General features: G+C 47.2%; 1 protein-coding gene and 1 long non-coding RNA gene across 4 annotated transcripts in view; one reads left to right on the top strand and one right to left on the bottom strand.

Annotated features, from left to right (window-relative positions):
• HMGN5 (high mobility group nucleosome binding domain 5) lies at positions 1 to 7,956 on the top strand. 3 transcript variants are annotated; one of them, XM_032124287.1, is made up of 7 exons: positions 1 to 73; positions 220 to 322; positions 1,469 to 1,498; positions 2,167 to 2,196; positions 2,653 to 2,703; positions 5,869 to 6,012; positions 7,250 to 7,956. In XM_032124287.1, exons 2-7 carry the CDS (start codon positions 308 to 310, stop codon positions 7,295 to 7,297), a joined length of 318 nt encoding a protein of 105 aa, XP_031980178.1. In that variant the 5' UTR covers positions 1 to 73; positions 220 to 307; the 3' UTR covers positions 7,298 to 7,956. The 3 variants fall into 3 exon arrangements, with proteins under 3 accessions (XP_031980178.1, XP_031980177.1, XP_031980176.1); XM_032124286.1 differs by having other exon boundaries at positions 26 to 322; XM_032124285.1 differs by lacking the exons at positions 1 to 73; positions 220 to 322 and having other exon boundaries at positions 1,412 to 1,498.
• The window catches only part of LOC116451143, a 25,576-nt gene continuing 2,951 nt past the window's right edge, over positions 2,587 to 25,211 (bottom strand). The window contains exons 2-4 of the long non-coding RNA XR_004243109.1: positions 21,922 to 22,126; positions 16,216 to 16,318; positions 2,587 to 6,743 (exon numbers count right to left, since the gene is read on the bottom strand). This is a non-coding gene — a long non-coding RNA (uncharacterized LOC116451143). The remainder of the gene's footprint in view (positions 6,744 to 16,215; positions 16,319 to 21,921; positions 22,127 to 25,211) is intronic.

A 25,211-nucleotide genomic window follows, 5' to 3' on the forward strand; every position in this document is an offset into this window, starting at 1 on the left:
CCATTGGCCGTTTCGGCCGTCAGTCAGCGGCCGGGCCCATCTCGCGCTCCCCATTCATGCAGTTTGGTTGCGTGTTGGTGTATTTTACTGTTTGCAATAAAGAGGGGGGGATTTTTTTTTTTGTTCAGTTTCTGCCGCAATTAACTCTTGGTCCCTTAAACATCTTCCTTTTTATTTTTGTTTTTTTTTCCTGTCTATTTTTTTTCTTTTTTTTTGCAGGACGGTCGGAACAGTTTTTCGCCGCTTCCATTTATTTTTCGATATCTTATCTCTATTAGGTTTTGCAATCAACTATTAAGGTGCAACTATGCCCAAAAGAAAGGTAAGTACGAAAAAAAAATAATTAAAAAACGAGGGAAGGCAGATGGGGAGCGAAGGGGGAGAGATTAAAGCGGCAATCGCGGAAATTTAGCTGTAAAAAAAAAAAATTTTTAGCGCGCGCGCGCGTGTATGTGTGGAGTTTTTTGGGTTTTTTGGTTGGTTTTTTTTTTTTTGCATTTTTAATTTTTGGTGTATGTCCTAGAGCGGAGCGGGGAGCGGAGGGAGAGGGCTCGGGGCGGGCAGGGCAGCGCGGCGAGTTCACTTTTGGGCTGTTTTGTTTGGGAAGGAGGAGAAGGCTGGAGCAGCAGTGTCTCCATGCTGGATTACAAACAGCCATAGTGCTGTGCTGCCCCTGTGGAGAACGCGGGGCAGCAAAACCCCCGCAAAACCCGCGCCACGACCCCCCCGGGCCCCCCCACCCACCTCCGCCAGCGTTTTAATCCCCATCGCGCCATTCCCGGCTGGATTCGCCTTTAAACGTCGCCTCTTTCTCCTGCGTTTGCCTTTGTTCTCCTTTTTTTTTTTTTTTTTTTTTTTTTTTTTTTGCCTCCCACTTCTTGTCATACCAGATGGTTGTGCAATGGTAATTTGGGGCCATTAGGCGGCGCAGAATTTGAAACTGGCCTTCAAGGAAAGCGGGGAAAAGGGATTTATCACCGTAATCAGGAACTTTGGGGCAGCGCGAATATGAGGCGGCCCCCCACTCTCCTCACCGCGCGGCTGGGGGGGGCGGGGCGGGGACGCGGTCGCCCCTCAATCACCGAGGCGCCCGCCCGAGGGGTTTCGAGTCGGTTCAGGCGCCCCACGGCCCCGTCCGGGGCCGTGGGGCGCCTGAACCGACTCGAAACCCCTCGGGCGGGCGCGATCGCTGCGTTCCCGGTTGTCCCTCATTGTCCTTGCGGGGCCCGCGGCGACCTTGTTGTGTGAGGGGAAATTGGCGGGAACTTTTCGAACTCGACGTGATGACGTAGATGGGGCGGCCGCGTGGCATTGTGGGAGTTGTAGTCCGTGGAGCGGTGGGGCTGGGGGGAGGCCGCCATTGCTGCGGGTGGTGTTGGGGGGCCCCCCTCCCGCTCCCCTCAGGACTCAGGTGGTGTCACACGGGATGGTCTTGTCTTCTCACTTCAATGTCTCGCCTTCCTTGCAGGCTCCAGCTGAAGGCGAGGCAAAGGAGGAGGTAGGAGTTGTTTGTGGTCCCCACTCCCAAGAATTCCTGTGGGGTTCTGCAGAAATTAGGAACCCCACGCACCTTATGAGGGGTGTTTAGCCCCTGGGGGTGGCCCTGTGTCTGTTTTTGGGGTGCTTGGGGCCATCGCTGTCCCCTGAGGTGACAGGTGACCCCCCTGAGGTGGTGCTGGGGGTCCAGCAGCTCTCCTGGGCTGAGGTCAGGGACCATCGGTTCCAGTCCCTTTTAGCCTCACAACTCCTGCAAGTAAAGAAACTTCATCCCTTACCGCGTCAGCTGAGTAAAGTGGTGGCAGCAGAGAACTGCTGAGCAAAGCTGCACTTCTAGGAAGTCACAGAATACCCTGAGTTGGACCTACAAGGATCGTAGAATCACAGCATGGTTTGGGTTGGAAGGATCCTAAAGCTCATCCAGTCCACCCCCTGCCATGGGCAGGGACACCTTCCACTAGCCCAGGGTGCTCCAAGCCCCATCCAGCCTGGCCTTGGACATTTCCAGGGATGAGGAGTCATCAAGGCCTTCACCATAATGCCCATAATTTCATATATCCTAGGATTTCTATGGGGCTTCACAATGCCATGTTATTTTGGGTGGCAATTCTGAGAAGGCTGTGCTTTATGTGCTCTCTGAATTTTACTGACTTATCTTTCCTTATGCAGCCAAAGAGAAGGTCAGCCAGACTATCTGCTGTGAGTATCTCTATTTATCCTTTAATATTATATCACTTGGGATGGGGACAGTTAAAGATAAACTATTGGGTTTTTTTCCCCCAGAATTGGGAAATGCATGCTTAGAGCAATGCATAGTTTAAATTCCATGTTTCTGTTCCTTGAACATCCCCATATCGCAGGCTTCTCACAGGAGATACGACGTCTGTGTTAGTGCACATTCCATCTGGGCACAAGTATCCAGAGTTAAGGAATATTGATTTCAGGATGGATTTGTTCCCTGTAGGACTTCTCCATACAAATGCTCGTGGCTCTGTAAATCACCCGCTCTCTCCTTAGGCTCGTAATTTGCCCATTGATTTTTTGCAGGGCCAACTGTTAGGTAAATAATTCTCAAAAGTTACAGACGTATTGCTCATAAAAAAATAAATATTTATTTCTGGTATTTGCCTGACTTGTTTTTTGCGTTTTTTGCAGAAACCTGCTCCACCCAAACCAGAGCCAAAGCCCAAAAAGGCAGCACCTAAGGTAAGGGTCTTGAACTGAAGTTATATTTTCCTTCTCAAGGTGTTTACAGGGATAAAAACCCCCACAATTAACCACTTTGCTTTTTCATAATCATCCTGAAAGCTTTAAGATGGAATTATGTGAGCAAAAAGAATGGGAAAGACATCATTTTATCAAATTTCTACTGTAGGAATGTGATAAACTGAGCAGATTTGTAATCCCTTGTGGTGGGGCTTTGCTGCTGCTTTACAAGGCCATTCTGAAGTTTCATATAATGCATTGTTGGGAAAATGATGCTTGGAATAGAGATCAGAGACTCTGTCAGAGGAAGCACTGAAAATCATGCTTTTAGTTACAGTTTCTTACTATATTTCCATTCTGAGGCCCTCTCTGCAGTTAGTTATCAGTTTATCACATTTTAATCACTCAGACTTCTAGAGACCCCTTTGGCTGGATATTTTTGGAAATGTCAAAAACATTGGCATGTCTGACAGTATAGTTCAAAAAGAAAATATTTAAAGCTCTTTTTTAGTTTGGGGCAACAGTTTGGAATTTCAAAGGGGGCAGTTCTGCAATCCATGAGGGATTTCTTTCCATCCCCTTCCTATCACCTTCCCAGCCATCAGTTTGCAGTGCTAATTTTTTAGATTTTTCTGTAAATATATTTAGGATTTTGCAGCTAAAAAAAAAAGAAAAAACCAATAAGCACCCCAGCAACAAAACTCCAGTGATTGTTTTTAACCTGTTCCCATTGCACATTTTCCTTGTGGTTTGGGATGGCGAGGTGGGCAGAGCACAGCGGGGAGAGACGCTTTGGTTGCAGAGGAGGATGACGGGCTGGGAACCAGGAGCTTTTTCCTTTTCCATTGAAAAGGAATTTGCACTTGCCTATGGCACAGCAGACCTCCACGTGAGGGGACTGTTTCCCTCCACATCCTGTGTGGAGCAGCATGGTGCCATGGAAAAGAGAGAGAGCCCATGTGTCATTTGGGCTCAGCTCTGCAATCTCAGTGCTGTGCAGAGCAAGGTTTTCCCATTCCATCTTGGCCGTGCAGCTGGAATTCTAGACCACATTCTGGTTGGATGGAGGACTGGGCACTCTGGATTGCACTTCCCTCTAGTGGCTGGTGCCCCAGGCAGAGCAGAGCCAGCTGCTGGTGGCCCACAGGGCAGCGGTGCATGACCCACGTTATTGTATTTGGGTTTTTTCCAAGTTTGCTTTTTTTATTTTCATGGAAACATCTCTGGGTTTAAACACTAAAGCTGTGTTAACTTAATGTGAAAAGTTGTAGGAACAGGGATGCAAGAGTTAAGGGCTGTAAGGGACCGGCAAAGCTTAGTTTGGGCCCCCACCGCACAACTGGGTGGTGTGGTCTCCCTTTGGGATCATGCAGGGATCCCCTGGGAGCTGTGCCTTGGGAATTGCCCCCAGCTGGACTTGGAAAGCATTTGTCCTCCTGCTCCTGAGGTGCTGTTTGAAGCCAGGACACTTGAGCTGTGTTTTTGGCTCTCCAGAGCTCCTCAAACTGCATCAACACCTGTGCAAAGGGTGATGGAGTAAGGATTGTCGAGGCATTTTTAATTCATGTCTGCCCCAAGTGCTTTACTTGTCAAGCTTCAGGATCCTGGAATGGTTTCCTGTGTGTCAGAATAGATTTCACCTGTTAAACTTTGCCATATTGAAAACCATGGAGCTGGGAAAGGAGCTTTGTCACTTCTAAAATACAGGACCTTATTATTGTACTGTTGTTGCTATGTCTAGAGCAAAATGATTGAGGAAAATGAACACAATGCTGTAGCTGAGGTCCTGTTGTGTCCTGTGGGACCCTTTCTCTCCAGGCAGTGCAGCCATGGAAGTCAGTTTCCCTGGATTCTCCTCCAGTGCTTTCTGAAGAGGGGCTTTCCCAGCAGAAAGAATTGGGTTTAGCTCTGTTAATACTTAGTTGAGGTTTTTTTTAGTGGGATATGGGAACAGATAAGCAGTGCCATAGTACAATTGTAATTCTAAATCTCACTGCTGAGCAGCACCAGGATAGTGGGTGTTCCCAAGACAGGGACTCCTGACACCACACTGTAGGAGAGTTTTGCAGGTGGGATGAAATCCCTGAGACTGAGGAATGAGAGGTTAGAGAGGAAGGAAACCCTCACTCATCGAGTGTACTGACCCCATCTTATGTTTTCTGCATTATTGGAGGATTTGCTGTCAATTTTGGTGTATTTTTAATCATTGAAGAATCAGGTGACTCTACTCCTTAACACTCTTCAGCAGCTTGTTTTTAAGGTGAATTAATTTTGTGCATTAATAACTGAGAGATTGAAGTCAGAAAGAAAACTTTTGTAACCTTTTGATAATTTGCAGTCACTGAGACAAATCTTCTGAGTAGATAAATGTATATCCAGTAATTTTCTGTTTATCCTCACTCAGCTGTGAGTAGATCTTGCTGGGTTTCTGGTTCCTCTGTGGGAAGTAGGTTAATCAAGCAAGGGGCTGAGCCAGTGCTCTTACTTATTGGCAGCAAGAGGCACATCCTTGGAAGTGAAACTAATGAGGGCCGGGTATTTGGGTCAGGATCTGACCTTGCCTATGGAAGATTATTACTACAGAAGCATCAAGTTTTGGGTTTTGTTTCGATTTAGCCTGATCCACATACAAGAAACTGCGCTTAAATAATAAATGCAACGCTCTTGTGGTTATCAAAGTGATGCTGTTAAGCCCCCAGTTTTTCTGGCACGGAAGTGGTTTATTATCACAAGGAATATTTCTGGCAGGGAAAGGGGAAAGTCCTTTGCCTACAGCTTTGTTACAGTTTTCTAAATAGGCATTTACAGCACATCTGAAGTATTCTGGTGTTTGCACATGTTGGTTTTGTTGTGTGGCTGCCTTTCAGCAGCAGGGCAGAAATACAGGCCAGTTCAACATTTTTTAGCTAATTTAATTGAATGCCTATTTGAAATAAGAATTCTTTTAACCCCAGCTGTGGCTGCTTTTATATTCTGCACTTCCCTGTAGCACATTCAGGACAGACAGAAGGAAAACACTTCTCCTGTGAAACTTTGATCTCATCTTTGTCAATAGGAAGTTTGGGGGGTGGAAGGAGGTTGTGCAGACAGTTTTGGAGTTGAGAACATGCTGATGTACAAGGTGGAAATTGGGATTAAATATGTCACTGTCTGTTTTCTTAACAGAAAGAAAAAGCAGCAAATGATAAAAAGGAGGACAAAAAGGCAGCAACAAAAGGGAAGAAAGGAGCCAAAGGCAAAGAGGAAACTAAACAAGAGGATGCTAAAGAAGAAAACCACTCTGAAAATGGAGATACCAAAACTAATGAGGTACTTCAGCTCCACTAGAGCTGGGAGCAGAGCCAGATGTGCTGGAAGTACATCCTGGAAGCTGCAGGAGCTCTGCTGGGCTCCACAGGGTGGGGGGGGTCACTGCCACACTGGGAGGACAGAGCAGCTGTGGCACCTGCCCAGGGCAGCTCCCAGGGAGAGCCTGCAGAAATGGCCTTCTCCTTCCAACTCCTTCCTGCTCTGTGCTGGAGCCCTTCCACAGGTGCTGTCTGCTGGCCCAGGGCTCCTCTCAGGGCTGGCTCACAGCAATGCCCAAGATTTGGGGAACAATGGAGCCCAGGGAAATCATCGCCCTCCAGCCCTGAGCTGACTTTGCACATCCCCTCTGGACTGCTGGGTTCCTCTGCTGCTCAGCACGGGTTGGTGCTGGGCCAGAAATCTGGTTTTGAGTTCTACACAATTCTTTAAGACAATTCTTTGCCTCAGAACAATTCACCAAGAGATTTGCAAAGTAAACTCAGTCTTGTCTCTTACCTGCAGCCTCTTCTCGCAGGTCCTTGCTGTGGCAGCTCCTTACCTCAGCTGCCTTTTGCTAGGTCCAGCTGCAAGCTCCATCAGCTGCTGATGGATTGCCCCAGCAGATTCCTTGCTGATGGTGAAGCAGTGTTTTCTAAGGGCTCTCTTTGCCCGTTGTGTTCTGTCACTGCCAGTGGCGTCTCTTCGTGGGTTGGGTGTCACCATCCAGCCAAGGGTCCTTTATTCTTTCATTTCTAAAACAAGATCAGGAGCTGCTTAGTTGAAGCACTGTATGGCTAATGTGCTTCAGAGGGGCTTTGAGGGAGCTTTGCAGGTTTGATGTGTTGACTTGAGAAGTAAAAGCACATTTTCATAGAGAGAGGTGAGAACTGATTCCCCAAAGTTTGAACGGAGCAGGATCGTGGTTGATGTGTAATTCTTCCACTTCCCCTGTGACGAGGGCTTGAACTTCCCCTAACATACCATTTATCCTAGTCTAAAATACATTCCAAACCTCTGCCTCTCTGCAGACACTTACTCCAAAATTACCTCACTAATTAATATTCCTGTGTTTTCATTTTAAAGAATTACCAGCCCGTTGCTGTGTCAATATTTTCTGTGCATTCCTGTCTATCCACACAAAGCCTTGTCCATGTCTGTGTTAACAAACTGGTCTCTTTTTGATGCTGGTTAGATTGGAATCCAATTATATTATCCAGTATACCAATAATATTTCTATTCTTCCCAACCCCTTTTCTAGGCACCAGCTGCTGAAGCATCTGATGATAAGGAAGCCAAGTCCGAGTAATGTTAACCCTGCCCTATATCTCCATCATTTGGTATCCGTACCTCCATGCTGTATTGTTAACAGAGAGGAATATTTTTATCAACTATTTTATAAATGCAGGTTTTTTTAGCATGAATTTAATTATGGAACATCTTCATCTCGGTTACTTGGGAATTAAATCCCTAACAAACAAAACAAAACAACAAAAAAAAAGTCATTGTTTTTAAATTTTGTGATTGTAATAGTTTGTATGGTACATGGAAAGAATAAGTGGTGGTAGCTTTTGACTTCTGTCAGTGTGTCCCTTTTTGTGTAAGTCATGCTTACAGACTTCAGATTTTAATTTTTCCCTTGTATGTGTTGTATGGTTTCTTAAAGTGGGGAGGTCTCAAAACAAATAACCGTGTGAAACATTCCAGTGGTTCTGTGGGTTGCTTTTATAAAGAAGGTGAGCTATTTTCATGAAAAAACCTAAGAGCTGGAAATCTGTTGTTTCCCAAATGTAATTTTATTTTGTCAGTTTTGGAAAAAAAAAAAGAAAAATAAATAAATAAAAGTGTAATCCTGTTTTTAAATGAAATACAAACATTTCTTTTCAAAAAGGGCAGGTTGGTTGTATGTACCCACTGTTAGGAATTTTGCTGGATTTATCTTAATAAAAAAGACTCCTCAAAAGCTGATTGTGGTTTGTTGCTTGTGCTGCTGGAAAGCTCCCAAGTTCCAGGAGAGCTGCAGTGGGACAGGGAGAGCCCGTGGGGCTGGAGAGCTTTGGACTTTTGGCTGGGGCTCAAGCCCCTCTCTGCCTCAGTTGTGTGAGTTTCCATTAATCCAGGCCTCCTTATTCTGGGACATAGCAGCTGGACCAGACCAGTGAACTGGGGTTAAGTCCCAGTTCTCTTACAGCTTTTTTGTGCAACTTTATCAACTCCTGCTCAAACCTGATTTCATAGAAAGTCTCTTTGCATCCATGAACCAACTACAGGATATATTTAATAAAAAGAAAAATGTCTGAAATGCAGAAACCTCTCTCCCATTAAATTGTTCCACAGCCCAGCAATGGGAAATTCCAAGAGCTTGAATATTTTACTTTGTGTCTAAACCCCAAACAGCATCTCAGTGAGAGTGTCTTGCATTCAGTGGGGTTCAGGATCAGTCCCCCAGGACCCCTAGAGGATGTTTAAACATGGATTTCATTTTCCTGGCCTGAGGCACAGGGGTTTTTATTCCTGCTGCCCCACCTGTTCGGTACAAATGCTCAGGGTTAGCTGGGCTCCCGCTTCCTCAGCAGTGAAGGTGCGGGAGTTCTGAGGGGCCTTTTCCTTGGCAGTGTATTCCCTTAATCCAGCAGAGATTTTGGGGCATGCTCTGGTCTCTCCTCCAGTGAAAACTAATGGAGCAGTAACCAGATTCCCTGTGCCTGGTGGAAGTGTGCTGAGATGTGGGTAAAACCAGGGAGACTGAACATCCCAGTTGGAATGTCAGATGTCAGCCTGACTCACATCTGAAAATGTTTCACTGAATATCCTCTCTACAAAGACAGGCTGGGAGGGGGGGGGGTGTTCAACCTGGAAAAGAGAAGGCTGTGGGAGACCTTGGAGCCCCTTCCAGTGCCTGAAGGGGCCTATAAAAAGGAGGGAGAGGGACCTTTTTATACAGGCACATAGTGACAGGACAAGGGGAAATGGTTTTAAACGGAGGGCAGGGTTAGATGGGATATTGGGAAAAAATGCTTCCCTGTGAGGGTGGGGAGGCCCTGGCACAGGGCTGTGGCTGCTCCATCCTGGAAGTGTCCAAGGCCAGGGTTGGATGAGGCTTGGAGCAGCCTGGGATAGTGGAAGGTGTCCCTGCCTGTGGCCGGCAATGGGGATCAGATGATCTCTTAAGTTCCTTTCCCACCCAAATTCCAGGATTCCATGATTCTATGAGTTTAGCCAGCAGTCTGTGAGAAATCCCAATGCGCCTGTACTGTTCCAGGGAGAAAATGCAGATTGGAAATGGTTTAGATTTGTGTATTTCCCACCTCAGAGGTTCCTCTAAAAGGGCTTCAAACAGGAATCCAGTCCTGCAGAAAGGTGAAGCCCGTTCTCCCAGCCCTGCTGCCGTGAGGCCATCTCTCTTTGGCTCCAGCCTCCAGTCACTGAGTATCTCAAGCACTGTTATTTAAGCAGCAGACCCTGAATATAGGTGATATTTCCTCAGCACAGTATCCATCCATATGCCAAGGTACAAACACAGTTTGGAATGAGGTCACTCTGGTCCCAAGTCGTGTCTCTCCATCTGAGTCCAGAGGTTGTTACACAGAACATACAACTGAGTGTTTGGTTTTGGTTATTTCTTTTTTAAGTGCCAGGGTGGGAGTTGTTCTTAATTCTATAACTATTGTTCTAATCAAATTCTTCTTTCAAATAAGTACAGAAAATTGCCCAAGAACATTTTGCTCAAATTCGTAACTTTTCAGAGCCATGGGGTATTGAGAGAGTTGCACAACTGAATGGATTGTCTGGTTTATGCTAAACCCTCCTCACAGCTGTACTGATGTCTAGACACTGAATCCAAGGCCAGCTCCATGGAGCTCCCAAGCTTGGCTTATTTTGTCTGAAAAGGAGAGGTTTCAAACTGTTGAGTCAACCTACTTTCAGGTTTATTTGGAACTTGTGGAGAAACTGCCTTCCCTGAGGTCCTTGGCTGGCTGTTCCCTGGGCTCTGGGTGTTACTGAGTCTGATGCTGATTAGGAAAGATCCACAGAACTGCTGATTATCATTATTCATCATAACAAGTGGGGACCTTGAAGATGCAACGGTGAAGAGATTCATGGTTCCGAGGTGGTGTCATGGGAAGAGATTTGAGCAATGTTGGCAATACCCTACCATGGTGAGGTGTCCACTTCGCTTGTCAGGATGAGAGGAGACAGCCTCAAGTTGCATCAGAAGAGGTTTAGGTTGGATATTAGGGAAAAAAGGGTTGTCCAGCCCTGGCACAGGCTGGAGTCACATTCCTGGGGGGATTTAACTGTGGATGTGGCACTTGGGGACATGGCCGGTGGTGGCCTTGCCAGTGCTGGGGGAACAGTTGGACTCAATGGACTTGGAGGGCTTTTCCAACCCAAATGTTCCTGTAATTCCATGATACAGCTTTTGGTGCAGGCTCCCAGAGCAGCACAGTGTCCTCACGCAGTGTCCTCACGCAGTGTCCTCATGGGATCTTCAACAGAACTGGGCAAGCATTTGCTTTTGTTTGCTCAGAACAATAAACCCACTGAAAACCACTTAGAAAACACTGGTCACTGTCTGGGGAGGGAGGGGGAAATCAGAGGAGGCACCTCCAGACTTCATCCTGGTCTCCACCATCAGCAACATGCTGGAGCAGCACAGGAGGATCAGGAGGGGAAAGGCACAGCTGCCTCAGCAAGCACAGGATAGAAATCACAGTGAGGTCCTTGGGATGTAAAGAAAAGAGGAATGGGAGAAAATAAAATAAAACAACCCCTCCAAGCACATAAAAGGAAGGGTTTTGCAGGTTCATCCCACATCCAGCTTTGCTCCTTTGAGTGAAGTGACTGTACACAAAAGCCAGAAAAGCCCTCAGCTCTGGAGCCAGGCTGGGAGAGCCAGGGGTGTTCACCTGGGGAAGAAAGACCCTGGGGAGAACTTAGAGCCCCTTCCAGTGCCTGAAGGGGCTCTAGGAGAGCTGGAGAGGGACTTTGGACAAGCGATGGAGGGACAGGGCACAGGGAATGGCTTTAAGATGAGGGAGGGTAGATTTAGGTTGGATACTGAGAAGGAATTCTTCCCTGTGATGGTGGGGAGGCCCTGGCACAGGTTGCCCAAAGAAGCTGTGGCTGCCCCATCCCTGGAAGTGTCCAAGGCTGGAATAAATGGGGCTTGGAGCAATCTGGGCTACTGGAAGGTGTCCCTGGCCGTGGCAGGGGGCAGAACCAGAGGATATTTGAGGTCTCTTCCAACCCAAACCAGTCTAGGATTCTGTGACACTCCAACAGGTCTGATTTTCAGATCAAGAGCTGCTCCCTGGCAGTTAATGGAGTTACACTGGTGTTAATCTGATGAGGGAGACAGAAAATTGAATCCCTGGAATGGAAACGACGGCTCCTCCTTCTGACTGTCCCAGTGGTGCTGCTCCTTTCCCGTGCAGCTGCCAGGAGCCCCCACTCTGAAACCTGATGCCCTGGATGGGCTCCAGGAGCCGGGAACACCCCGGGCCCGGCGCTGGGCGGCTTTCGAGGAGCCTCTGTCCTTGGAAAGAGCAATGTCAACGTAGCTTCCAGAGACTGTCCCAGTGCCCAGAGGAACTGGAGCTGGTCACAAGTGAGCATGAACACGGGGACAGATGTCACTGATGACTCATGTGGCCATTGTCCCCTGCTTTGGAAGGGGTGTGATTGGGATTGGGCTAGGGTGAGTCAAGGAGGGGATGGGGAGAGGATCAGAGCTGCTCCCACCCCCCTCATCCACACCTCTCATCTTTTCCCTGAGAAGCTGTGGCTGCCCCGTCCCTGGAAGTGTCCAAGGCCAGGCTGGATGGGGCTTGGAGCAACCTGGGATAGTGGAAGGTGTCCTTGCCCATGGCAGGGGATAGAATGAGATGTCTATAAGGTCCCTTCCAACCCAAACCACTCTGTGATTCCATGATCTGCCCTGATTTATCCACCTCTGCTGGAAAACAACAGGGAGGGGCCCATGGGAGAAGATCCCAGAGGAATGACACTCCCTTCCTCCTGCAGCACCAACCAGGGAATCACTGGGACTGTGTCAAATGGGAATCTGCAAGTGATGTCCAGGGATTAGCGTGACCTTCAGGCTGACGTAACATCTGAAAGCACTGAAAGGAAGTTGGTGCTGATGTGATAGAAAAGGGGAAAATGGCAAATTGGAAAGCTCTGTTCCTAAGAGCGGGAATCCAATTGACACCATAAAGCTCTCAAAAGGCAACTTAATACAATTGGACACATCTTAAACAATTCCAGACTTTCTTAAGAGGGGAGGAGGGGAGGAAGCATAAATAACACAGGGAAAAATGCTGGATTGAAACCTAAACACAGAGTGGTCAAGACCACTCCCTGCTCCCAGCCTTGGCAGCATTCCCGGTAAGGGGGTTCCAGGGCACGGCTGTTCCCCTTTGGAAGTGCCTCCCTCCCGGCGAGCGAGGCGCGCTGCTTCCACTGGAGATGAAGTGTAGCACAAGCCTGGCATTCTCAGTCAAAGCTGCTCCGAAGTTATCCAGCGCCAAAATCTCGCAAAATCGCCGGGATTTTGTTTGTTTAACACGAACAATTTGGGGAGGGGGTGGAAGTGCATTTCTTGGAGCTCAAACCAGATGTGCGACATCCCAGCCACAAAGCTCCGGCTTCTGCGCTGTTTGTTTTCCCCCCAGGAAGATAAAAGAAGCTGTGGAGAAGGTTTGGATTGCGGCAGCTCTCAGGTTTCACCCTGGCTCCGGGGGCGCTGGCAGAGGCTGCTCTGCGGGACCACAAATGAGCTTTGCTGTTCACGGATCCGGGGCCACCGCTCCCCTCGGAACACAGCTGGAGTTAGAGGTACGCTGTCCTTAAGCCTCAGGCTGAGCCTCAGCTTTCCAGTGGGATGGAAGTTTGCTTGGTTTGGTTTCTTCCTTCATACAAATCCACCATCATGGAGGTGCTGACCAGAAGTGCTTCCCCAAGTCATGGTTCCATTTTGTGCCATCTCTCCCAGGAGAGAAGGGCCAGAGTTGCCTCTCCAGGCCTCATCCGAGGGAAATCCTGCAGGATCTGCCTTCCCCTCCTATAAATCCTTCCATGCTCCCAACAGAAAGTTCCAAATCCAGGCCAAACGTTCCCTGCTTTGGTTTCACCACCCATGTGGTTACAGCCTGGTTATCAACAGAGATCTTGGAGTAAACCCCGACTTCCCTGCTCCATGTTTACTCCTCTGCTCCTCTATACCTACAGCATTACCCTGGGAATAATTAAAATAATTAACAAGTGTAATTAAGTGTTGGAGGGAAAAGGAGACTTTTAGGACATTATATCAGCAGCAATTAAATAAATTACCCTTTTTGTCTCGCAAAGAATTGACAGACGGAGGGGGGAAAGGAGGCGGGATTTGTATTCCCTGGTGCAGCGGCACAGGGACAGTGAATAGGGGTCGGTGGCTCTTGTGTGGGGACACAAAGCAAACAAAGAGGCCCCAAATGAAATTACTGAGTGGCAGATGCAAAACGAACGTATTTCACACAATGAGTAATTAAACCATGTAACTCATTGCCCAAATTCAGCCCAGGAATCATAATGGCTTAGGAAGTGATTACACAAATTCTTGGAAGATGATCTGGTGGGGCTGTGGGACACAAAGACATGTCACCAGTGCAGGACCAGCAACCCATGGTGGTGGGAGAGGACCTGGAGTTGTCCCTGCCTCTGGATGGAGCTGGGGGGTGAGGGGACACAGGTTTGTACCCCCACTTTGGTCTGAGCCCCTTCAGCCACATTCCAGACACTTTGAAAGGAGGAAAACTTCCCTGCTGTCCACTGGATGTGGCTGTTGGTGGGGACAGATGGCATGGATGTACCCAAGGTACCACCTGTGTCCCTGCCAAGCCCTGTGCCACTGACCTGGGCTGTGCACATCCCCTTGTGCAGGTGTGCTCCCAGGAATATTCTCCATTGGAGCTGAATTTTTCCCAGGAGGAAAAGGGCACCACATCCTCCTGCTCTTGGCAAAACTCCCTCCCCAAATGCCACCCTAGGGGCCAGGTTTGCTGGATGCTGCTGGTGCTGAAGGTGAGGTGACAGCCACCACTGGACTGAAGAAGGGGTCCAGACTCCCAGCTCTCAGTATTGCTCCATTTGGGCTCGGGAATTATTTCCAACTCCCTTTTTGGCCCATCTTGGCTATAAATCTTCCCAGCTTCACTTGGTGCTGCGGCCCCTAGGTGGTGATCCTAGCTGGGTGTTCCTGCACAGCTGCTCTGCACACACAGTGAGGTCATCCCTGGGAATTTGGGGTTATCCAGCTGCCTGGGGTGACAGCACCAGGATGAGGAGATGGTACCACAGCTCCCAGGGATGTGGCACCGTGGCAGTGGCTCCACAGGGCTTGCGGGATGGTGGAAGCAGCTCTGTCCCAGCTCCCGCTGCAGAAATGCCCAGCGATGATGCACAAGGCCAGCAGGGACCAGAGAGCAGCCAAGGCGAAATGTATCCATGCTTCTTCCGCCACCACTTGGAAGTGTGACGTCCCTGCAAGAGCTGGAACCTTCTGGAGTGCTTGGTGCTCTCCCTGCCTGCCCCACAGCCTTCTCACTGCAGAAATTTGGGGTGACAGGAACAGTGGTGTGTGTCCTATGGGGACAGGCTGGGAGAGCTGGGGGTGTTCTGAAGAAGGTTCTGGGAGACCTTAGAGCCTCTTCCAGTGCCTAAAGGGGCTCCAAGAAAGCTAGAGAGAGACTTGAGATAAGTCATGGAGTGAGAGGAGAAATCTCCTGGCCTCAGCATTCCATGACATCCTTGGGAGAGCAACAATGTGCCCATTGCTGCAGCAGGAATTGGTGATATCTGTGTATAGTTTATATATTTATGTTTTATACATATCACAGAATCCCAGACTGCTTTGGGTGGGAAGGGACCATAAATCCATGAAGTTCCACCCCCTGCCTTAGGCAGGAACACCTCCCACTATCCTGGGTTGCTCCCAGCCCCATCTAACCTGTCCTTGGACACTTCCAGGGATGAGGAAGCCACAGCTTCTCTGGGCAATAATATTATATATAACATACATAATATTAAATATACACATATATCTCTCTCTAAAATGTGGCTGTAGGTCCCATGTTCAGATCAGGAGTGACTCTGTGGTGGATGCTGAAGTCTGGGTTGACATCCCGGCACCAAGGGCTGTGCACCCCCTCTCTGAGTGTCCCCAGATGCTCTGCACAAGATCCCCTTCCGTCAGAAGGGACAAAACTTGGTGGTTTTGGTTACTCCCTGGTTGGAGCCCTTGACTCTCCATCTCACTTCTCTCAAGATCTGCATGACAAAACCAGCGGTTCCAGCCCATTTTGGCGACCACTTGCTTCAGGAACCTCAGGAGTTTCATCAAAAGCCTGGATGGATTTCGGGTCTCCGGTTTTATTCATTCCAGCATTGGCTGACAAAGCCCATTACATCATCCCTTTGGAAGAGAAATTCTCTGCAGCTGCCTGTGTGGCACGGGGGGTGTTTAAAAAATAACACAGATTTTCGTTTCTTTCTTTCAGGGCAATTTTCCTCCCAATTGCTGGAAAACTGAATGCTAAAAAGCTTCAGAAGTGGGAAGGAAAAGGGTAGCGTGCAGCAGTTCCAGCCATTCCTGGGTTTATTATTATTATTTCCTTTCCAAAGACCAAGGGGGAAAAATAGCCCCATTACCCCGCGCATCCAGCGCGCCCAGCCAGGCGTGAAAAGTAAAGCCAGTGTCTAGCAATGGCAGATGGCACGGAACGGGAGCAGGAGCGGGAGTGGGAGCGGGAGCGGGAGCGGGAACGGGAGAGGGAGGGAGGGCTCCGGCCCTGACCTCCGCACGGACCGCGCTCCTAATTAGCCCCGGAGCAGGGACTAATTAAACCCGGAGGTAAGGCAAGTGATTACTTTTCCTTGCACAGATGGGGAGCAGGAGTGATGTGGATGGAGCCGGAGCCGGTGTTGGAGTCATCCTCACATCAGTGGTAGAAAATTATTTCAGTCTCGGCTCATCCCTCCCGCGCTGCCAGAGAGCAGGGAACCACAGCAGCTATTCCCTGCTCTCCCAATGATCACAGGCTGCAGAGAATGTGGGATTGCAAGGAAATACCGATGGGAAGGAGAGAGGCAGTGTCTGGATGCTGTGCTGATGACGTCAAAATGTGACATTCTCAATTATTAGCATTATTTGGCACCCAAGTATCCAAAGTACCCACTTGAACTCACCCAGGGCCAGAGCAGAACCTTCTCTTCCCTCCTCCACAGTGGTTTTGGAGTATCTTTTCATGCTCCATAACTTCATTCCTTTTAATCCACTTTCTCTAGTTTCCTATAAAAGAAGCAGTTGGAAGTAAATTATTTTCACTGCCACTGAACTGGGTGCAACGCTCTCAGAAAATGAGATAGAGGGAGGAAAATTATAATATTATATAATGTAATTATAATATAGAATTATACATTATATTATATAAGTATTGTATTGTATTATATAAAATATAGTTATTCTGTAAATATATTTATTTTTGCACTGCAAGAACTGGAAGTCCAGAGTTGCTCATGGAGCTGTGGGTGCTGGCGATTCCTGCTGGGATATGCTGAACTTTGCAAAAAACATGGGAAAACCTGTGACTCTGTGGAGTCTGGAGACTTCTTTGCCCATTCCCAGGCAGAGGCTCTGTCCCCAGCACACACACACTGGATGAGTACCACGCCAACGCCAGCTGCCTCTGCTCAGCTTAAAATAGCTCCAGCCCTGCCCTGCCCTGCCCGCCAGAGCATCAGGAGCATCTCTCCACCTGAACCACGATCACAGTCCCTGGGCACCACTGTGATTTCCAGAGCAACACCCCCCTCTTGCAGGGTATCATCTGGATGATTCAAACTCAAGCGCTGCCGGACTTCTGCTTCCCAGTGAAACACCGGACAATTTGTGTTCCTATTTTTACCCTGGATTAGTCAAGCATCGCTGCAGGACCAAATCAGGGGTGCTGGGCTTTCCATGGCCTTATGCTTCATGCCATAAATGCTCTTTGCCTTTGACAAGCAGGAGAAGAACCCGACAGGACAACTCCTCTTTGCTGCCAGGGTTTGGTCCCTGAGGAGCTGCCAGGGCTGCTGCAGCTCAGCACAGCACACAGCCTCACCCCCACCACCGCACTTCCCATCCCAGCTTCCCTGACACAGAGGTGGTCAAAGTCACTCACTCCAGTCTAAAAAGCAACCAGGATTATGAGAAAACTTGGGAACATCTCACCAGCAGTGCTGTGGCTGAATCACCATGGTTCCAACCTGCCTGGGATGCCCATGGGATGAAAAGAGCCAGAGAGAGTCTGGAATTTCCAGAGAAATCTCTAAATTTCCACCTGTTGATGTTATTTAATGCAGAAACAATGGGAAAACAAACCTGTCTGCAAAGAACAAATATGGAAATGGAGTTTGGGATTGTTGGAAAGAGATGGATTATGAAAAATATTAGCAATAATTAGTCCTGAATCACTGCTGTGAGCTGCAGATATCGATAATCTGGATCTCACATCCATCAGAATGACTTGTAGTTATCAACAGCTCCAGGGTTTTCCTGCCCTCCAGCAAACACATTTTTCCTTCTTCTGGAGGTTCTGATCATGTTCTGTTTCATTTCATTGCTGAGAGAAATTAAAATATTTTTTATATCTGCATCAGCATCTGGTAACAGGGCAAGAATTTAGGAAGATGAAAAAATATTAAAAAATACATAAACATAAAAATATACACATATAAAAAATAAGAGCTTCCTCCCTCTATTCCCTGAGCACATGAGGTTGCTTCCAATGCACATTTTATTTTAAGGTGAGTTATTTTGTTGCCATAGTGACATCATTCAGGTTTCCAACCGCTGCCGTGTTGGTTTTCTCCCAGGCAAGACTTGTCACAAGCAGTCAGCATCCCCAGCCCCTTCCTGGACAGCAGCTTCCCACAGTGCTGCAGGATTCCTTGGAACTCCAGTCTGCAGGATGAGGTGTCACTGCTCCCTGCTAAGGCACGGGGGGGACACGGGACCTGGGGGAGTCAGAGACGGGAGGCAGGCACGGAAAAACTCTGACCAAAAGGATATTCCTCTGCTCATTCCTTATCCTTCCTCCTCACCCCTTGCAGTGGGCTGTGAGAAGGTCAAAAACAACCTGGTAGCTTCATTAATTAGCACTAATTAACACACTGAGCTGCCTCTGGTGTCATTGTGCTCATCTACCCCAGGCCCTGACATGGGCACGAATAAACCATGTTTGCCCCCAAAAGCTTAAAATCTCTGTAAATCCTATTTCTTGCTGCACAGGTGACTCATGGATTTATTTTATTACCAAGAGAACTGCACTAAAATAAAGATTTTAAATGCAAAGGTCTGTAATGATGTTAATGAAGATGCAAAGAAAAGGGATTCCCCGGTAAGGGAATATTTGTGGGGTCATTTGGGTCAAATGGGCTTTGTAAGTGTATTGGAAATTAATATTTAATTTTATGTATTTTTATATTAAATATTTAAATTCATTGTGTTATTATGATGCTAAAGACTTTTAATGGGAAATGCTTTTTTTTTGGCTCTAATTCATCTAATTAAAGCAGGCAGAGTGTGCCTCATTAGCCTAAAACCTATTTCATGGGTGCCAGGTCCTATATGTGACCAAGAGCCCGGGTGTCCGTTCCACTGCAAGGCCCAAAGGAGCTAAAAAAAAAAGCTGTTTTAAAGGTTTTCTCTGTTTTTAATTTTAAATAAACCATTACCAGATTATCAAATCAAGGCTACGTTCCCCTGGCAGACCTGAGCGCTGCGTAAGCCTTCCCGGGATTGCAGCATCTGGCTAAATCCAGCCCAGATTAAAGCAAAGCTTTCACTGCACAAACTCTCCCTGAAAGGAGCAGGATGCTCCTGATGCCGGGAAAAGGACGGAGCTGGGAATTGCAGGCAGAGGATAAGGAATGCCAAAGCCAGCAGCAGGATCCAGAGGTGTGGAGGCAAGGTCCTGTGCGGTACGAGGGGCTGGTGCACTTCTCTGCAGTGCAGAGGGAATTTGGGAAGCAGAGCCATTCCAGAAGCGTTGCAGCCACGGCCGTTGGGTGTTCTGAGATTACCCCAGCTCCCTGATGGAAACCCTCTGGAACACAGCCTGGACACACCAGTCCACAGTTTCCACAACGAAGTTCTTTGCTTGCAGAGGTTTTAGCCAAAGCCATTGTTTTAACACCCTTTTTTAATATTTATTTCCGAATGTCTTTGACTGGGGGAAGGGTGGAAGGAACTCCCAATTTAATTCCATAATCCCCGTAAGCCTTGCTTAATGCACTCACTCAGCCTGGCCTCTGTGAGTTTTACAGTGGTGTTTTGGGTGGTTGCAGCACTGCACTGGAAAATGTCCCATCATTTATTTTGCAGATATTTGAGGGAAATGATTCCCAGGGCTGGAAGCCCGGTTGTTAAATCCATATTGCCAAAGGAAACAAACTCTGTCACCCAGATGGGGCTGGACCTCAGGGCTGCCACGCGGATTCTTGGATGAGGTAGCTCAGAGTCCAGCTGAAAACTCCCAAAATTAACGTTAAAGCAGGAGCAGGAGACTTTAGCAGTTGGTGAAAAATGTCATTTTTGGCTGAGGGGGTAGGTGAGGCTGCAGGGAACAAAGCAGAGTCCCCAGCTCTGGGACACCCAGACCCCCTGGGTAAGTCCCCCCAAACATGGCCATGGCTCCCTCCAACTGCCCTCGGGTGGGAGGGATGGAAGTGCTGCTGGAGGGAAATTCCAACAACAGATTTTGTCCTGCTGCTTTCTTCTCCCAACAGGGAGGGAATGCTGCAGCCTGGCTTGTTTTTCACATGTTCAAGAAAGACAAAACGAGGCTTTAAGAGTCTTGATGCATCTCACGAGCCTCTGTCTCCTTAAATCCCTCCCTCACTGCTCAGCTCCCAGGATTTCTCCAATATCTGCTCGACACCTGCACCAAGAGGTCAGCGTCACTCTCAATGGGATTCTTCCATGTCCCATTTCAGGAGACACCGTGTCTCCCATGGAAATGTTCCTTGGCCATTCCAGAGGCATCCTGGAGTCAGTAAGGACAAAACCCCCAAATACAAGGGCATGGGGAACTGGCAGAGTCCATTGGCAGCAGCAAAGCCAAGATGGGAAGATGGGTTTGGAAGAAAGTCAAGGTCTGAAAGGTGTTACCTGTAACAACCTCAGTCACCAAGCAGGAGGAAGGAGCAAAGAGAGGAAAAAAAATGAAGAGACTGAGGTCTACTGACTGCACAGAGCAGGAGAGAGAAAGGTGAACAGAGACATCAGGAAACACATGAAGAGAAGAGGATTCTCAGCAGGAAATACCAGATCCTTTAGACTTCAAGGACAATGTGGAGAATGAACAGGAGATGCTTTTTTCCACCTTTACAGTCATATTCCACACTTATCCCATTATAATCCAGGGGTAACACTGAAAACCTCAGGGAAATAAGGACTGATGGCACAACTATGTCCTTATGGACACCATGTGCCTTCACAGCTTCACCTCCCACCTACAGTGGTTTTCCAGCAGAAACTCAACCACACAGAACTTGGGGACTTCACAAACTCTAAATACACTTTTATTGGTGTAAGAGGAAATGAAAGGAAAATAGCCAACAGGGCAAGAACTTGCAAGTGTTGAAAACCACCTCACTGAAAATTAAATTAAATTAGTCCTTCTATTAAAAAAAACACTTTAAAGGATCTTCCAAGAATGTAAGGCCTGTCCAAATCAAGATGACACACAAAACATATCCTAGCAGGTTATGTCTCAAGCACTAATAATTTGAGGCCAAAAATAAAAAGAGATTCTGAAATCTGAACTCCTGAGGACATCAGGGGAAAGACTTTCCTGAGAGATACAAAGCTGGAAGGCTACAGGAGAACATGAATCTCCAATAAATGATGGAAGTATAAGAATTAAATGAAATATGGGTTGACTTTACTGCAGAGGAATTTATGGAGGTTTCCATGTTAAAGTTTTTCCTTATGAGGGATAAGAGGGAGAAGTCATCTCAAACTGAAGATCATGAGAAGAAGCTTTATACTAAATAAATTTTAAAAAAGGGAAGAGAATTCCTGTATGGGACAGCACTTTGAGAAATGTTCCACACTCCCATCCTCGGATTCCACAATTAGTGAAAGCTCATTCTAAACTCACACTCCTGTGGGCAAACTTACACAGGACAGTTTTCTAGTCCATCACCTCATGCAGTAATTGAGAATTAATTTTGTAAGACTGTATTTAAAGAGTATTAATGAGGTTATTTACAATGACTGCATGTTAGGGATATCAATAAATATAAAAAATACATCAAACTGTTTTATAACCTTTTATTTCAATAAAAGCAGCACTCTAAAAAACCCTGGTGCACTCCTTCCCAATATTTCTGGTATTTTCGTAAAGTGAAAAACATAATTAAAACATAAAAGTCTTCAAAACTTAATGGAAAAGGCTACGGGATACACAGGAATGTAATTTTATTAAATATATTTACTTAGCTGAGGGATTTCCAGTAAAATTTGCATGTCCAGGGAGAGAGGTGATGAATTCCCAGTTGCAGTTGGATGCTGTGTGCCCAGGCCTCCAGGAGAAGCCAAAAATGCAAGATTTGGCCGTAAAAAACCTACAAAAATCACAAACCAAACATCAAAGGATTATTTACAAATATTTAGCATGACTTGAAGTTCCTGATTTAGCCCAGTAGTGATATGAGGTGGTATTTTTGTGGTGAGATCCTTGTGCAGGGGACCCCTGGACTGGTAGCAGCCAACTTTTTCAGCATCTCAGGAGAAGCTGAAAAAGTTGGGAACAGGAGGCTTGATCCCAACCAGGGGACAGAATCAGGCCCTTAGGCAGGGATGGTGCTGAGTGCAGTAGTAACACCAACAGTAACAAAACCTACCTGGTCACTTACACCCAGTAGTGATTTTGCTGCTATAAAACTTGGGGGATTCCAGGCACTTTGAGGTACAAAGTTGGAATTCAGAGATGCTGAGGATGGACCTGACACTGACATCATTCCCTTGGTCCTTCTGCTGACAGAGCCCAGAGCACACAGGGACACCCCATTTTCCTGGGTGTTTCAGCCACAGCTGGATTTGGCATTTCTGCGTAAAATAGAGATAAGGAGAAATGTTTAGGTAATAGGCAGAAATATCACTTCTTCGCAAAGCAGGCAGATTAAGTTCTTCCAGTCGCAGCAGGGCTGCACACACTGATCACAGCTCACACGAGCTAATGGCTGCCATAAGGAATATGAGATATGGATCAGTCCATGGAGCAAGGGATGACACTGCTCCAGGCAGGTGGAATTTAGGCTTTGCTGAATGGATTTTAGGATTCTCAAAAGGAAAAAACATCATATTTACATCACCCAGAACAAGTAATTTATCAACAAGATGAACTATTGCAAGATAGAATTTAGAAACAAAGGCGAGTGGCGTCCTGGCTGTTCCTCCATTGCCTTCCCATGGGATAATGTTACACCCAACTCTTGGATGTCTGGCACCATCTAGAGGAATGACTGGAATGATGCAGCAGAGAAATTAAATATTAAATTATTAAAAACAGCAAAAATCCTAGAGCAGATCTTGTGTAATATCTAACAGCTATCTAGTTATTATTAAAGCTCTTGTCGAGGCAGAAAACCACAGGAACGAGTGGGAACTTGGAGATTTGTCCTGCAAAAACAGGATGTTGGTTTGCACACACGAGCCCTACATTCCAGCAACTGTAATTAATGCTAATTATTTTGCATCTCATTTATTTTTTTAAAATAAACTACGATACCAAAATTTGAGGTTTCTGTATTTAAAGATCTTAAAATAAGCTTGGACTTTTCAATATTCCCTTACTCACAACTGTGTAGCACAAGGCATCAACTCCTAAATTCCTTCTGAACAGCTTTTTTTTTTTTTTTAATCAGTTAAACAAAAACTTGGATTTAATTTAACTACTATCCTTATTTGCCATTTAGCTCCATATGAAAGGCCCAAGATGAGCAGGATGTTCATAGAAATCCTTGTGGGTTGCTTCCAACTCAGGGTATTCTATGAAATGTGCACAGAAAATACACCAAAAAAACCCCAAACCAAACCAACCAACCAACCAAACAAACAAAAAACCCTAAAAATGCTTAATTTGTTCCAGTGTTTAAATCCAGCTGGATTCAGGCATGTGCACTCCCATCTACATTTACTGGAAAGGTACAATGCAGGTAAACCCACCACACCTGCACAATTCCTCTCTACACTTCTTTTTGATTTTTAACTGTACATTTCTGGCTGTGCCAAACCACAATCCTGTTTTCACACACAGCTAAAGCAGGATTTGACTCATGAGGACAGAATAATCATAAATAAAATATGAGAGAGACACCTTTACCTGGTGTTACAAGCTGACTGTGGGGAAGTGCATTTAATTTTGTAGACAAATTAAACAGGGGTTTGAGTTTTACTCTCAACTACAACTGAGAGTAAAACTCCCTACAATACCCAATGGGGAGAAGCAATGGGTATTTGAATGTCATCAGTTCCTACTCCTAAAATCCCTCAAAAACTTCCGTTTTTATTTATTTATAAAGCAATATGGAAAGAAACAGCTACAATCCAGCTTCTTCCTTAAAGCATCTCTGCTCCTGAATCCTTCTATGGCCCATTAGTCTGTTCTCCCTCCTGCCACCAGCTGCTGCTGGCATTTACATAACAGAGCTCTGCTCTGAGGAAAGATGAATCAGCACATCCATAAAATCCTGCTTTCACTCCGAGATTTACTATCACCCCCAGCATGCTGCTGCTTGGATGCAGAGGATCTGGAAAAAGATGAGTCACGGAGCTGCAGGATCCGCGTGTGGTGTGGAAATGGAGCTCCTGGGGAAAGAGAGGATGGGCATTACTCACCAGACATGACTCCTGGAGGGGAAAACCTGAGAGAGGTGGGAAGAGGTATCGATCACAGCCCTTGTAGCAGGCTTGGGGAATAAGGAAGCAACTGGGAGAGCATTAGGGAGAGGAAGCTGAGGTGCCAGGGAGTCAGGAATGTTGGGAAGAGGCTCGGGAGTGACTGCACAGCAGCACAGTTCAGCCACAGCCAGGCTGAGGGAAGTTCCCCAGGAGCTGTTTGGGAATGAGGAATGCTGGTTGCACCTGCCCCTGGTGCAAGTTCCTGCACAGCTGTGCCCTGCAGCACACACAGGACACACCTGGGGCATTCCTAATGCTCTCCTCTCCTGCTGATGCAGGAATCCATCCAAGCTACGATGTGGAGCAACACTGCACAGAGCCAAGCACTGACACAAGGTCATGGATTGAGCACTAAGCAAGGAGCATGTGGCCAGGCTCCCAGCTGGAATGCTGCAGGAAGGACACAGCCAAGGCATGGATAAGCTTACTTTGGGAGCATTTTCTATCCCAGGCTTTTGAAAGCCCCTTGTAGTTATGGCAGAAATTCCCACGGGCTCTAGACAGGCCCAAACAGAACAATCCTGCCTGGTGCACCCCCAAGCTCAAATAAAAGCAAATCATGACTGGAGAGATTCAGCAAGGCACCAAAAGGTGCCAAGGAAATGTCACATTCCTAAAGAAATACAGAATCATGGAATCCCAGAATGGTTTGGGTTCAAAGGGACCTTAAAGCCCATCCAGTGCCACTCCCTGCCATGGGCAGGGACACCTCCCACTATCCCAGGTTGCTCCAAGCCCCATCCAACCTGGCCTTGGACACTTCCGGGGATCCAGGGGCAGCCACAGCTTCTCTGGGCACCCTGTGCCAGGGCCTCCCCACCCTCACAGGGAAGAATTCCTTCCCAAAATCCCACCTAACCCTGCCCCCTATCAGTGGGAAGCCATCCCCCCTTGTCCTGGCACTCCAGGCCCATATAGTCTCTTTCCATCTTCTCTGTGGGCTCCCCTCAGGACTGCAAGGCCACAATTAGGTCACCCTGGAGCTTCTCTTCTCCAGGTTGAATAATCCCAATTTTCCCAGCCTTTCCTCACAGCAGAGCTGCACTATTCCTCTGATCATCTTGGTGCCTCTGCTGGATTGTTCCAACAGCTCCATGTCCTTCCTGTGCTGGGGATCCCAGGGCTGGAGGCAGCTCTGCAGGTGGGGGTCTCACCCAAGCATGGATATATCAAGGAGCTGTTGGCACCGGAATGCACCAGGACATGGCGCTAGGCAATATTTATGGGGCTG

The sequence above is a fragment of the Corvus moneduloides genome, chromosome 14, assembly GCF_009650955.1.
Source record: "Corvus moneduloides isolate bCorMon1 chromosome 14, bCorMon1.pri, whole genome shotgun sequence".
NCBI lineage: Eukaryota > Metazoa > Chordata > Aves > Passeriformes > Corvidae > Corvus > Corvus moneduloides.

Excerpts from the sequence above, each read along its gene's own strand:
- HMGN5 (XM_032124285.1), top strand. The coding sequence starts at position 1,427 with ATGGTCTTGTCTTCTCACTTCAATGTCTCGCCTTCCTTGCAGGCTCCA. Across the intron at positions 1,499-2,166 it reads AAGGCGAGGCAAAGGAGGAG|CCAAAGAGAAGGTCAGCCAG; the intron begins GTAGGAGTTGTT and ends TTCCTTATGCAG. Across the intron at positions 6,013-7,249 it reads GAGATACCAAAACTAATGAG|GCACCAGCTGCTGAAGCATC; the intron begins GTACTTCAGCTC and ends CCCCTTTTCTAG.